The sequence below is a fragment of the Aquarana catesbeiana genome, linkage group LG02 (genome assembly GCF_042186555.1).
Source record: "Aquarana catesbeiana isolate 2022-GZ linkage group LG02, ASM4218655v1, whole genome shotgun sequence".
Classification (NCBI taxonomy): domain Eukaryota; kingdom Metazoa; phylum Chordata; class Amphibia; order Anura; family Ranidae; genus Aquarana; species Aquarana catesbeiana.
Window position 1 is genome coordinate 719,598,616 of NC_133325.1, and position 15,439 is coordinate 719,614,054.

Genomic DNA, 15,439 nt, shown 5'->3' on the forward strand with positions numbered 1-15,439 from the left:
CTCTGCATTTTTGTGAATAAGTACTTGATATTACTATTTTCTTTTTTGTAATAAAGATAGGTGTACAGCAGCTGATGTGGGATATAGGATTGTTTCACCATAAGTGCAGAGTCCCCTTAAGATACAGTATATTACCAAACGTATTTGGACGCCTGCCTTTACACACACATGAACTTTAATGGCATCCCAGTTTTAGACCATAGAGTTCAATATTGAGCTGGACCACCCTTGGCAGCTATAACAGCTTCAACTGTTCTGGGAAGGCTGTCCACAAGGTTTAGGAGTGTGTCTATGGCAATGTTTGACCATTCTTCCAGAAGCACATTTGTGAGGTCAGGTACTGATGTTGGACAAGAAGGCCTGGCTCGCAATCTCCTCTCTAATTCATCCCAAAGGTGTTCTATCGGGTTGAGGTCAGGACTCTGACTAGGCCAGTCAAGTTCCTCCACCACAAACTCGCTCATCCATGTCTTTCTGGACCTTGCTTTAAGCACTGGTGTGAAGTCATGTTGGAAAAGGAAGGAACTACCCCAAAACTGTATTCACAAAGTTAGGAGCATGAAATTGTCCAAAATGTGTTTTTATGCTGACACCTTAAGAGTTCCCTTTACTGGAACTAAGGGGACAAGCCCTACCCCTGAAAAATAACCCTACACCATAATCTCCCCTCCACCAAAATATTTGGACCAGTGCACAAAGCAAGGTCCATAAAGACATGGATGAGCCAGTTTGGGGTGGAGGAACTTGACTAGCCTGCACAGAGTCCTGATTTCAAACTGATAGAACGCCTTTGGGAGAAGAGACCCAGCAGCCTTTCACGTCTTATCTTGAATGTAAACATAAAGTACATGTTCTGTGAGAGAGGGGCACAAAATCATCTGAGTGGCTGAGATAAAAAGACTTCAATGCTTTTTCTGTGAACTTTAAGGATAAATTGTTCCACAGAGCTTGCAGGTACAGAGACCCACTGATATTAATACACAATTATTGTTAGCCAAGTGTCTTTAATTTCCAGGTTAAGATAAGCTAGGATACTGCATTTAAAAAATCTGTATACCACAAGGTTATGGAAATCCAGGCAGAGAAAGAAGAGAACATTTTAGAAGGTGTAGTACGCTTACGTAATTGTGTTTCACCCACAATCGCGCTACGTGTTCTGGGACACAGAAGCTATACTCATAGATCATTTGTGACCATCAGGCCAATGCTTCCATACTTGATTGAACATCAACTGTTACACAGGAACCTCACACACTGTGACACTTCAAATACTTCATTAGGTTTTTATTGAAGAAATAGAAATGTCCCACATGAGAGATGCTCATCTCACCTTTAACAGGGAAAAAGAAGCATATGTACAGATATTTTCATTTTGGTAACAGATAAGTGGCACTAAGTTACACTACGATTTGCTATGTTACATGGAAGAACATGTAACTACATTGCGTGCTTTCGCACGTGTGCACAGTAAACTTAACCCTCTCACATTTGTGAATCACATCATAACACACATGAACCTTTTCATTCAGAGGTTTCGTTTATTTCAACAGTAAAATGAAAATACATGAGGTGTTAAATTTCATTTCTTAGAAAAAAAGTTGCTATATTCATTTTTGCTTTAGGTATCAACTGAAAAAGAATTAAAGAGGGTTTCCACTTTTTTAGTAAAATAGAAGCTTTCTGGAGACCCCTTATTACAGTAACATGAAGTGGTCCCATTTGCCATTGCCCCTCCTATTCTTCCACATTCAGAAGTGAAATCTTAGACTGAACCTCCAGTGCCACTACAAATGAAAACTGGATTGCAGGTTACCCACTCAGACCTAAGGCCCTTCTATGGTCACTGTATGAGAAGGTATGCTTTTTCACTAAGGCATAGTAAAAAACAGTAATGATTCACCAAAAAGTTGGCTTATAGAAACCAATCACATTTGAGCATTATTCCTCAAACAGTTAGTAGTGTTCAGATTGGTCACTATTGCTTAATTGAATAGACTTCTTTTGTCTGGCAAATAAAGCACCATCAGCAAGTATCCTGCTTTTAGTTATGGGGGGTCAGTGGGAGAGCAGGACTGCTGCATGTTACAAGAGAGAGTAATTGACAACAGAGCTCCATTTTTACTGTGTAGAAGAAACCCCCTTTAAAGTTTTGAAATATGTGACATCTACCACTTTTTTCATGTGAGTAAATTCCTCATCACATTCCATAAACCAGTTTCTTGATGCGACGCTGACAGGTAAACAGATTTATCGGAAGCAGTATTAGTGGCAACATTTTAAATATAAACATTTCAGCCCATCAAAAGAAAAAATATAGATACATATATATAGTATATTTGTGATTACAATGATTAATAGACACTGTAAACTGTACAATTGCAGAAATATGCTACAGTAAGACCATCTATTTTCACAAGTACTAGGTTTGGATATACTGAATGCATGCTAGTTCCCCATGATTTGTGGTATTTACTATTTATTTTTTATTTTTACACCTCTAAATATAGAGCCATCAAGATTTTTAATGTGTGAACTTGCAAAGTTATTGCAAGATGGTTTACACTACAAAATGGCTACCAATTGTTAAAGCCACTACTGTTTCTTTTTTAACTGATGAAGATTGCAAAGTGGCTGGCTTTCTAGAATGACTTTTTAAAGCCAGTTGTCCATGTCATTTTTTAACGGGAGTGAATTCTGAGGTGAATTACTCTACAAAATGGTTACAAAAGCCATTGTGTTATTAGTAACTGATGATTTTTGCAAAGCGGGTGACATTCCAAAATAGCTTCCAAAGTCATGGACAATTTCTGTTGACCTTGGAACATCTGTGCTGTTCTCATCACTGCCTATCACCCACAGACCATGAAACTGGACATAAAAATAATTGTTTTCACATTTCATCCTATCGTTTATATCAGCTATCTATGTGAATTTCACTATCAGTTTGTAAAATCATTTGGTGCTTCACATAATTTTAAATTGATAATCCGCCTTGGGCCGAATATATGTAAATGCGGGGTACCTTACATCACCCTTAGCTCATTTTGGATGATGGTATCAGAACTCTACACTCTACACCTCTACACTATGATCTGGCTGGTTGTCACAAAGGTAATACATTGGCAGAAAGACCACTGTCTATCAAATTCAAGTCCCCTCAACTCCTACAGTCCCAGGCCATAGAAATTCAAAACAAAACCCCTTTGCAACTCTTCTATTGTTGACAGGTAGAGTATTAAAACCTTGCTTCCTTGCTTTCAAATGGTGTCACAAACTGGAAGTACATCCCACAGATATTGGCTAGAAAGGGTGCATTGGCAGGCCCCAATTAACCTCTGGGCTAAGTTCACTATTTCTCATAGTAAACCAGTAGAGGGTGAGGTAAGAGGCTCTGCAAAAGGAACTTACATATATGGGCTTTTTTTTTCATTCAAAAGGGGGTAAAATATAACTTCAATAACATAGTGCAAAGAACCATGGTATAAAATAGCTCATGGCATCTAATAGGAAGCCAGCTTTTAGTAGTTGGACAAAACTGTTGAAGCCAGTCTCTGATTTTTTGCTGCAGCTTCAGTACACCATTTATCTTTGTGTTATGCTATTAAGTAATCCCTGTCCTTTACTGGGGAACATTAAGCAAATGCACATTATTGTCCATTAATGAAAGATGAGTTAATTAACAGTTGGACAAAATGTATGTCTTACTAATGTTGTAGTTCTATAATGCTATGTTTCTCTCGGTGATGCATTTTATTCAGGTAATTTTGCTAAATGTTGATGCAAACATGGCAATAAAATAATATATAATGCAAACAATGAATAAATATGGAATATTCTATCTAGAATCAAGATGGTGCTTATCGGTTCACATATTCCACAAACATGCAGCTGAAAAAGTTTACAGAACTAGATTTTTATATTTGGGAAACACAGCTCTACACCGCAAACCTTTAAATGACATCATAAGTCCCTTATATACATTTTTATGCATTTACGCTTACTATGTATAGAGGCTACAGAAATAGAGCACACAGTATTATGGACAGAGATATTGCTTCCTCATTATAGAAAAGAGAAACATGCAAATTGCAGCTCTTACATATGGTTTCTCTGGATAATGAGGGTAGGAATGCCAAGCCTTTCAATATTTTTTACTGAAGATTTTAACTTGTTATCGTTATTTTTAATAACTATTATTATTTAATTAACATAAGTATTCAATTAGAATAGGAGTTCCTAATTTCAGTCTATATACTGTACATATGCATATGCTGCTGTATATTTTTGTACAGATGGTCTAAGAGACCATAAAACATAACTGTCTGTCCTAGTAAAGGTCCAATATGATGGTGAGGGAGGTAGCAAGGAGAAGATAGTTTTTTTGACATGGCTAGGAAATCTTGAAACCTGCATATTAGAGTTCAGTGTTATTCAGAACTTCTGGGACCATCAAGAAGATATCACAAGACATCTTCTTAAGATTATAATCTTTGTGCCAGTTTAAAAATATTATTTTAATGGCAGGTGTACTATATAAAAAGCTCAATAATGTAACACATACAGTAACAGTGGCATAGTAATAGGGGTAGAAGGGGGTTGCAGGTACAACTAGTTATAGATTTAGATCTTGTTAACCTGGTTTGTCAAACAATCATTTTACATTCATGTGCAAAAATGTAGGCATCCCTGGTCAATTTATGTTTTGTTGTTTTTCTAGTAAGTAAAAACATATTAATACTACCCCTGTTATGTCCCGTACACACGATCAGACATTCCGACAACAAAATCCATGGATTTTTTCTGACGGATGTTGGCTCAAACTTGTCTTGCATACACACGGTCACACAAATCTTGTCGGAAATTCCGAACGTCAAGAACGCGGTAACGTACAACACATACGACGAGCCGAGAAAAATGAAGTTCAATAGTCAGTGCGGCTCTTTTGCTTGATTCCTAGCATGCGTGGAACTTTGTGTGTCGGGATTGTGTACACACGATCGGAATTTACGACAACGGATTCCAGATCTCAAATTTTGTGTGACGGAAATTCCGATAGGAAATGTCCGCTGGAGCCTACACACGGTTGGAATTTCCGACAACAAGCGCCCATCGAACATTTCCGACCGTGTGTACGGGGCATAAGGATCAAACCTATAGAATACATATTTCAGTGTATCATTACTGTTTATTTTCTGAATGTAACAGACTACAAAAAAATTAAGTGACACTAAACTCTGGTTAACAAAAACATTCAAGTATGTTTAATACTAACTCAAAAATGCCTACTATGGCTCTCCTCCAAAACCCTTTTTTTCATTGCTGCTGTGATCCGACTTCCTGTTAGAACTTCTAACTGTATGTTCTCTGTGGTACCATTGTATGTACAAATGTAGCCACCCTCTCTTGCTCATTCCTGATATTGACTAGGAACTATGGACTATGAAATTTTTTTAGTGTGCAAAAAATGTGCACTGCTCATTCTAAACAAATAAACACAAGAGGAAAAAAAGAGGTTCAAGAGCTCACGGGGAATGATATAAGGAGGTTTCATGAAAAATAGATTACCGGGCCTTTAAATAGTGGATGTGTATGAATTGCTTTTGGAGAACAAGGATAATGTTTAGTATCACTTTAACTTAAAATTTTTTTTTGCTTAAGGAACTTTTTCTTGCTTTTCCTTGCATAACACTTCTAGCTCAGAAATATCCTTAGGACATCTTGCGTTCACTAAATGTTTGACATCTACATTTATATTTTTATAACTGAAAAAAAAAAGACTTTATGAAATAAATACTAACTAGGAAAAATAGGTCATGTATATGTCCGCTAGCACTGTGCTAATGCATCAACACGTTATTTGTCCAGGCGTTCTTAATGCTCAATAAAAGCTTCACAATTTATGTATCTATTTGTAGTCCTGTACCCTGAATGTTATGATTTGTAACTGTTTTTTACTAGAATATGTCTGAAAATATATTATTCTCTCAGTGAAAATTCTGCTTTAAGTCCTCACTCTGCAGTGACCTCTGCTGGAAGAGCTGAGTAAAAGCCACTCCCCTCACAGATTGTATTGCAGAGGGAGAGAGAGGGTGTATCTGGTCAAGTCTTTCACTAACTGAGAGTATTGGGTCTTGCTTTGTTACCCTTTGAATGCAGCGTATGTTTAGACACCCTTAATAGCCACTGTAACAGGAAAGTGAAGATATGTCAATGAAAATGGAGATTATTAGTACATTATCTGTCTGACTGCCTATATATTGTAGTGCTGTTCTATATATATTGTATTGCCTAGTGTATGGGCAATATAACAGTACAGCATTTTAGGTGCTTTGGGGCGGGGTTATAATAATAACACCAGCATAAATACACTCTGGATATCAGAAATAACACCATTACTAATCAAGGTATATATTATTTTCATTACTAATTCAATTTTGTAACATAGTATTTTTTTTATTTTTGCTTTTCATAGTATTTCTAAAGATTTATTCTGATCTTCAGCAAAAAAAACATGAAGGCTGGTAACCCTGTCTAGAGTGAAATGTCTAGATAAATATGCACTCTGAATTTGCATAACATATTCACCATTGTTTTCGATCACTAACTGTTAATAAACGTACTAGTAATAATATGATATTAGACTTTGTGATGTCTATTATAAAGCTTTGCTCCCCATAAAACATACAGATGCTTTCTGCTTTAGGGATATCAATTCCACAGTAATCTTCTTTTTGTTTGGTAGCATAACAATTTCCTAACTTAAATTTTAGATTTTTTACTCTAGCCCTGAAGAATATGCCCACACCACTAAATTTTAGATATATCCTCATCCCAGTAAAAACAGTTACAGACAGCTAAAGTCACACCATTCATACTAACTGATGGCTTATTAATTGATGTTGTGCAAATGTCACAAATGCACTATGACCCATAGCAGGTAACAGATTTGACCACTAAAATTGGACTTATATAAAGGTATGTTTAGAATCACTTTAACACAATAATGAGCTAATGACAGATATCTGGAGGTTGGTTGATGTTTCAGCAGGACAACATTTTTTTGTCATTTGAGCTGAAGGAAATAACTATATGTTAGGGTATGGGTGACTGTTTAAAATTTTCTTCATCCCTGATTCATATGGGGTCCACTGACTCATCTCTCTGGTCTGGCCCCAGTTTTACACGCCTTTAAAGATTTGACATGGAAGTTAGTAAAAGCAAACCAATTTGATTGTATATTGTAATACTAATGTTATCCCTAAATAGACATTTAACAGTTAGTTTTTGATAGATCTCATTGGGTTTATTCACTCACTGTTTTTTTTTTATATCTCTTGGGAACTGTGGCAGTGGGATATTCACATATGAGTGGTCATCTCAGTTGCCATGCCCATCTGAGAGGTCCTTTCTTTTGTTACACAATTTTCATTTATATTCTTACTATCATTATAGAATGCAACAGTGTAGGGGAGGGTAGAATCCTCAGGAGATATAACATCTGGTGGCTTTGTTTCTTAGACTAAGTTCTCCCTAACTGAGCACTCTTTAAAAAAATCCATTAAGGCAACAAAGGCTGCATTGCCATGTGACCTTATCATGAACAAGGAGGAGGTGTACCACCTTAGGAGGTTAAAGTACAATGCATTTTAGAGGTTCTGCTATCTAGATTCCATTACTGAGGTCTAGAGATATGCTCTCCCAACACCTTTATTGGTTCTTCGACTAAAACAGCCCTGACTATGAGATAAAATGCATTTGTCTACTTTACACCATGCTTTAAAAATAAGCCACCATGCTCAACACAGTCATCAGAAGGGTTAAGTCAGATATAGTTGCAGCAAAAGAGACCCAGTTATTATAGCACAAACAGTACAGAACAGAAAAAATACACTACAGAGATTACAAAAATGTGACAATATACCTGCAACAGAATTTAGTCTGCAGCTCTTGTTTTCAGTGATCAAATTGTGTGACCTTTCTTTTTATTGTGTCTCCTAACTAGATTGGGAGTGTACAATTTATTTGTTGAGTTTCGAAAACCTGTACAGTTCTTGACATTGTTCTAGCAGCTACAGGACTCCTGTTGGTTTTACTATCATATTTACTATATTTAAACATATTATTGCATTTTTTCCACATATGTTATGGTGTGTATCGTAAAACAAGCATGCAGCCACATCAAGAAAGACATACTTCATTGAAATGTAATATCATATATGATTGTATATGATCACACTCAATCATGTGATGTTTATATATACTTGGTATATCCTAAGAAGAAAGGGTGAGATTTTTAGCAGTGATTCCCAACCAATTTGTGAGACATAGATGAGAATTTTTGCCCTCTCTTCTTTTAATTTCTAACAGCAGGTAATATATGTATATATGACCTTGTTGACCATTTTTTCACATTGTAGGAAAAGTGCCTACTGAACTTTTCCAAGAGAGTTGTCATCTTTGCACTGGATGTGGTAGGTGGTAAAATCCAGTACTGGAACCCTCTGCATTGCCATTATGTGGTTTTCTAAAGCTCTTGATATGCTTGTTAGACAACCTTACTGGTTTCAGTCAGTGCTAGAGGATCTTGACCAGAGAGAAGCATTCGTACATATTTCTCTGTATGGGTCTTTTGACTAAAGATGTGAGGCACAATCTAATATGATGGTGCATAAAGCTGCAAGGCTGGAGATCTGAGAAGGAGAATGTAGTGATATGTACTACTTCTCTATTGCCTATATTATTATCATTTACTGTAAATCATAATATTAACTCTTTAGTTTTGCTTATGGGTATAGTATAGGGAATGTATAGTTTTGTACACATTACAGTTTTTCTTTAAGGTCAGGAAGGACTAAATGTTTTCTGTCTTTAGTTGCGTAAATATAAATTTTGCATATGGGTATTATACATTTTCAATTCAGCCAGCACATGGAGCTCCTGGCTTCTTTTTACTTGTTTTCCTGGGTCTCATTAGCTCCTTTGATTAAATAATCCATTTGCAGAGGCCAATGGCTGAAGCTGAAATTTTCACACATAAGTGAATGCATCAGATGAGATATTCCCCCCCCCCCCCTTGTCTAAAAGGGAAGTACTTGTGTTGTTCTCTCTTTAACCAACACAATGTACTGCTCTATAAAGCAGTTGTCTTGTTCTAAATGTTTATTTCTTAGTATTTTTTCTAACAAAATTTTCTTTTAGATTTCCAAATATCTGTCTGAAATAAAAACAGTTTGTGATTATGCAGGTTGCATAAAGTGCTTTCTGCGTTCAGTAATTAGAGAAAAAAAGTCATTAAATCACAGATGTCAATGCTGAATTTAGAGTAAATAAATTGTGTATATTTATTATTGTGAAAAAAGGTAATTTGTGTTATGCTTTTATTCATGATTCATAGGGTTTACAGCCACTTCTTTGAATGTCTCACTTAAAAAGGTTGGGAACCTCTGCCAAGTTTTAAATCCTCTTGGGAATGAGCAAACATAAAAAAGAAAAACAAAATTTGTTTCCTATATACATATTCTAAGACAACTTTTTTAAAGTGTCTTATGTTCCTGACTCCATGCTCTAAAAAAAGAGATGTCATTTTTGCATTGTAAGCTGTCAATGCTCTTGCTCCTAACATGTCTAGCTACCTTGTTAACAATACCCGATTCAAATGTCCAATGTCTGGATGATTGAGACAATGTGTAATTCAGGGTGATTCTTTTTTCCAGCTTTGGGAAACAATACTGAAAGTGCAATCTAACGATTTTTGTTGTAAGTCAAAGAAAAAAAGAAGGAAAATCAAGCCAACAGACTTCTTGAGTCCATGATCAGCTAGGTGGATTTCTGATCATAAAACTTCACAAATAGATTTAGAAATGTATCTCATCTTGAGGGTAATTGACACTGAAGCTTTCGCTGTGCAGTTAAAGCGTGTTCAAAATATGACATGTTATACCTAACAATATGCATAGACAGGAATTTAATAGAATCAGTCCATTTATACTATGTACTGTTTGCTGCAATGTTTTTATCTTTTTTTTCTTGATTTTTGGCAAATCAATACAACAGAAAATAAGATCAGACAAAAAAATGTAAAGGAAAAAAAAACAATCAAAACAATATTTTTACATTTTTTTCCTAAACTGTAAAAGAAAATTAAAACTAAGCAATGAAGTAATATTTTCAGAGTTTTACTCAGCTATGGTTAAACTTGAAAACCTGAGGCTCGACACTGGTTGCAAGATTAAAATATCTTCCCTTTGTCATTGTGCTTCCGTTGTGTGACAGATAAAAATTAGAATGATCTAGAAAAGTTTGGAACAGTGCTCGGACATACAGACAGAAATTCAAATACATCATACACATAATACTGATTTAGTTTCATATCCAAGAGGGGAGGACTGTTAGAAAATGGGTACTTGTGACTCGCTTACATCCAAAAAAGTTAAATATGTATCAAATAATGTTCAACTTGATTTAATATATGTACTATATACAAGATACTGAAATGCACAGATAATCTTACATTTTTTCCTAAAAAAAAAATAGCATCCATACAGTAACAATAAATATGGATATAAGATTGTAACATTAAATAAACACATTTCAGTAAGGAAAATAAACAGTGTTAAACATCCTAAATCATAATCTTATAGACTAATAAAAACTATGTGGAAGTACTATTTTAATAAAACCTGGGCTTATTTTTAATAATCTAATTAGCTTCTCAAGCCTATATTAGATAAAGACTGTGTAAAGAATGCAATGTATGGCTCTGCCTTGGTGATACTGACAGATTTAGAACTACTACTGTTATGATAAAGCATACCTCTAGAATTAGTACCACTATCTGTTGTGTTTATGAATTTCTGTTGGTTTTGTGGTACATAATCAAAAAACAGACCCTTTGGGGATTACAAGCATTGAAACTACCGTCCTTGTGGTATTGAATTCTAATCAAGTCTGTATCAAATTAGTGTTGATTGATGGCTTAACACACACACCATACGGTATACATGCATAAATGAGTGTAGTCCAAATTATTGCAATTTTTTTGTACGTAATACCTCAGACATCCACATGGGGAGTTGTTACTCAAAATCCTACCGAAATAATGGTTATCTATGAGTAGGTCATAGACTCAGAGCATTGTAGTACAATAACATGGACTAAATATACATGTCTGTGTGTTCATGTATGTGTGCTGGAGAATATATAGAAAAGGGCAGCCTGGAAGTCTGTCATTACGTAAACATAAAAAATAAAATATGTTCTGAAAAATAAAAAGTGGAAAAGAAACTGTTAAGGCTGTATATTCAAGCACTGTATGACTGAATTATAACAGAGTGATGGACATTTTTTTTTTCTTGTTTTATATTTTTTTTTAGCAGTAAGAAAAGTCCCGCATTATGAAATGCAATTAATTTATGATGCCGTCAACAGCTGATTGTTGGCCTAAGCTGGCTATTGATAGCAGAAGTTAATAAAATGGAGCAGAAGATGGCGGGGGAATGAATTCTGAAAAGTGATAGCCAGTTTTTTCCAGCAGTCAGCCTGATAAGTGAAATGCGTCGTCACCCGGGTTTGCATTTAAATGAAATATTCCTTCTTCTCTTCTGCATTGACTTGGCTGCCCTCTGCATTGATAATGGCTGTGTCTGCATCGGGGGCATCTTCAGCGCCTTTTGCTTCGTTTGTTAAGTATGTCCCTGCAAAGATCGAGATTACAGAAAATGGTTGTTAGATATTTTGCTCGTCATCAGCTGTCTCTTGTTTCATTTAGAGATGGATGCAAGGCAAAGCCGCTTACAATACATTACCATATCATTTATATACAATGCTCTGATCTACATCAGATTACATTAATGTGGCTCTGCAGTGCCAAATGTTTGCATTGATTGGACTTGCCATGGCAGGTGAAACACTGTTTTTAATGTTAGTCTACAAGGCAAATTATTGTCAGAGCATAACAAAACCACAGCAATGTTGCCTTGGTGTATATTTTCAGAACACAAAAAGGTTTTTAGCAAGGCAGTGCAAACAGCAGCACTGACATGCAAAGTGCAATGAGCAATAATAACCAGACTTCAGACTTCAGTATACTGGAATCAGATTAGTTACCATGGGTAGGTTTGTATTTCAAATCAAAATTTAATTTTGTACTGTATGCAAAATAAGCCTGTAACATGGCTCCATCTTATTTCCAAACATTCTGCAGCACTAAAATACACTATCCCTTGAAGAGACACTGCTAATTCAAGGCAAAGTGCCAGCATCTTTGCAAAGGGCTCCCCTTGAGCTACAGATACTTTGCCAGCACTCCTCCTTCTGAACTAAAATTCCCATTATTAGTTTGTGTCAGATTCATTCTTCATGTGAAATTGCATGGGCCTAGCAAATGGCTGCTAGACTCCAGCACTGTCACATGGGACAGGGTCATATACTGCCCCCATACCCCTAAAGGATATTGTCACCAGCAGCAAGGGAGGAAGGAGCACTGGTAAGGTAAGAATCAGTGAGTTTGGGTGCCCCTTTGCAAATACACCATCACTTTTGCTATGAATGAGCAAGACGTGTCTCTTTAAAAGAGAAGTATGGGTTTTGATTTTTTCCCATAATTATACTTACCTAAGTGGATGCAGCATCGGTCCGACGCTGCATCTGTCCCCCGCACTGAGAATCGAGCCATTGAACACCACCGATGGCTCAGTTCTCTCAGCTCCTCGGCTCGGTTCTCTCTGCCTGTCAAACAGCAGCTCTCCTGCTCTGCTCCTCCACGCTCAGGAGAGCTGAGCTGTGGAGGGGCAGGGAGTGGGCAGGGAGTGGGCAGGGAGCAGGCGTCTCAGCGGCTTGCTGAGAGGCTGAGACGACTATCAGTCCAGGCACCTGGAGGATCCAGACTCCCAGAGTTGGGATGACATGGTGCCTGGATTGATCTGTGTAACATCAGCAGAGAGCGGACTTCAGACCGCTCTCTGCTGAAAATGGGTCACAGGAGTGCAATTCATTTCATAGGAGAAGCCCAGACAAACAAGCTTAGGCTGGACTTCTCCTTTAAAGCTAACTACAAACATTATGATCGGATTGTACAGTGTCTTGTGTTGTAGGGGTCATTCTCAGAAGGTGAGGGTATGTCCAAAAGGGGGGATCATGATAGAGGCTTTTTGTTTCACACATTACTTCACAAGGTTTTGGAGAAAAGCTTTGGCAGATTGCTGTTAAAGTATGATTGCACAAAGTGACTTTTTTCATTCAGTTTGCACTCTTGTGATAACACGTTGTGATCAGCATTTTTTGGACTTTATTCTGTAGACTTAGCACAATTTTGAGATCTTCACATCTTGTCTTATAACATATGTACACAATTGATGTATATATGCAATAATTCCTTTTTTAAAATTTTTGTCATGCACAAAATGAAACTGGATATTAATATTTATAGGTAAGTTGATTCAGGGAATATCCGATTGTGTCTTGGGAGATCAGGAAGGATTTTTTTTCCCCTGCTGGAGAAAATTGGATCATGCTTTAACCACTTGCTTACCACCCTATAGCAGTTTTACTGCTACAGGGCGGCATTTCTTTGCCAGATCACATATATATATATATATATATATATATATATATATATACAGTATCTCACAAAAGTGAGTACACCCCTCACATTTTTGTAAATATTTTATTCTATCTTTTCATGTGACAACACTAAAGACATGACAGCACACAAAATATTGACACTTTGGGCCCAATTTGGACATTTTCACTTAGGGGTGTACTCACTTTTGTTGCCAGCGGTTTAGACATTAATGGCTGTGTGTTGAGTTATTTTGAGGGGACAGCAAAATTACACTGTTATACAAGCTGTACAATCACTACTTTACATTGTAGTAAAGTATCATTTCTTCAGTGTTGTTACATGAAAAGATTTAATAAAATATTTACAAAAATGTGAGGGGTGTACTCACTTTTGTGAGATACTGTACGTGATCCTGCACTCCCATCTACAGGGTGCGGGCCGGCAGGCTGGTTCTGCTGTGGTTACTCACAGCAGATGCTGATCTGTGGGTGCTGGGCACTCAATGTCTGCCGACACCCGCCAATTGTCGGGCAGAGACTCAGAACGTGCTCTGCCTATGTAAACAAGGCAGAGTTTTGCTCTGACAGGGGGTAAAGGATGGATTTTGAGTTCTTGCAAAGCAGGGACTAAAATCCATCTCTTCCCCCAGTTAAAGCAGCACATACAGTTCAGAAAAACACTGGCTAGGCACACAGTTAAACCTTTGAATGCCCTAGATGTTTAACCCCTTCCCAGCCAGTGTCATTAGTACATTAAGAGTGCATATTTTTAGCACTGATAACTGTATTAGTGTCACTGGTTCCTGCAAAGTGTCAAAAGTGTCTGCCACAATATCGCAGTCCCGCTGATCACCGCCATTACTAGTATAAAAAAAAGAAATACAAATCCCATAAATATATACCATAGTTTGTCACTTTTTAAACATTGATTGGATATGTTTTATAGCAGAAAGTAAAAAATATTTTTTTTTTTCAAAATTGTATATCTTTTTGTTGCTTATAGGGCAAAACATAAAAAATGCAGTGGTGATCAAATACCACCAAAACAAAGCTGTATTTTTGGGGGAAAATTACATACATTTTTGTTTTTGGGAACAGCGTTGCACAACCGTGCAATTGTCAGTTAAAGTAACACAGTGCAATATCACAAAAAAGTGGCCTGGTCATGAAAGGGGGGGTAGATCTTCTGGAGGTCAAGTGGTTAATAAGGTTTTTTGCCTTCCTCTGGATCAACTGTGGTCATAGGATTGTGTATATGGAGGTTTTCATTTTGTATGTGTGTTTTTTTTCTGTGGGTTGAACTAGATGGACTTGTATCTTTTTTCAAGCAGATTTACTATGTAACTATGTAACTATATCATGCACCCTATTCTGTTTAACCACTTCCCGCCACCCGATGTCAAATGACGGCTGGGCGGTGTGGCTCTTGTTCTGGGAAGACGTCATATGATAGCTTCCCAGAACGAACGCTCTCGCAGGTCCGCGCGGGGGGGGGATACAGCGATCATGGCCCTGATCTCTGTAAAGAGCCGATGAAGTGGATCTTTAACCATGTGATTGGCGGTGTCCAATTGGGCTGCACGTTAGTCAGCGGGTGCACATTGGCCTAATTAAATTAGTAGGTACGATGCCCAGTGGGTGTGGAAATTGCGACTCGGTGAACATCTTGCGGCATGTATGCGTTCCTTGATCATCCGGTCAAGGGCGAATACTGCTGTGCAAAATGTAAGCACATTGTTTCCCTGGAAGCCCATGTTCTGAATCTGGGGAAGCAACTGTCAGCACTGAGAAGTCCCTCCATACTAAGGGAGAGCCAGGAACGTACATGGCAGGTTCTGGCAGGGGCCAGCACAGAGACAGGTGGAGACAAAGAGGTGCA

General features: G+C 37.2%; 1 protein-coding gene across 2 annotated transcripts in view; it reads right to left on the bottom strand.

The window, feature by feature from the left end:
• Window positions 1-1,267: 1,267 nt before the first annotated feature.
• Window positions 1,268-15,439, bottom strand: part of CADM2 (cell adhesion molecule 2) — a 729,321-nt gene continuing 715,149 nt past the window's right edge. For both annotated transcript variants that reach the window (XM_073617014.1, XM_073617013.1), the window contains one exon: window positions 1,268-11,693. In XM_073617014.1, the coding sequence (XP_073473115.1) occupies window positions 11,575-11,693 (119 nt within the window). In that variant the 3' untranslated portion in view covers window positions 1,268-11,574. The remainder of the gene's footprint in view (window positions 11,694-15,439) is intronic.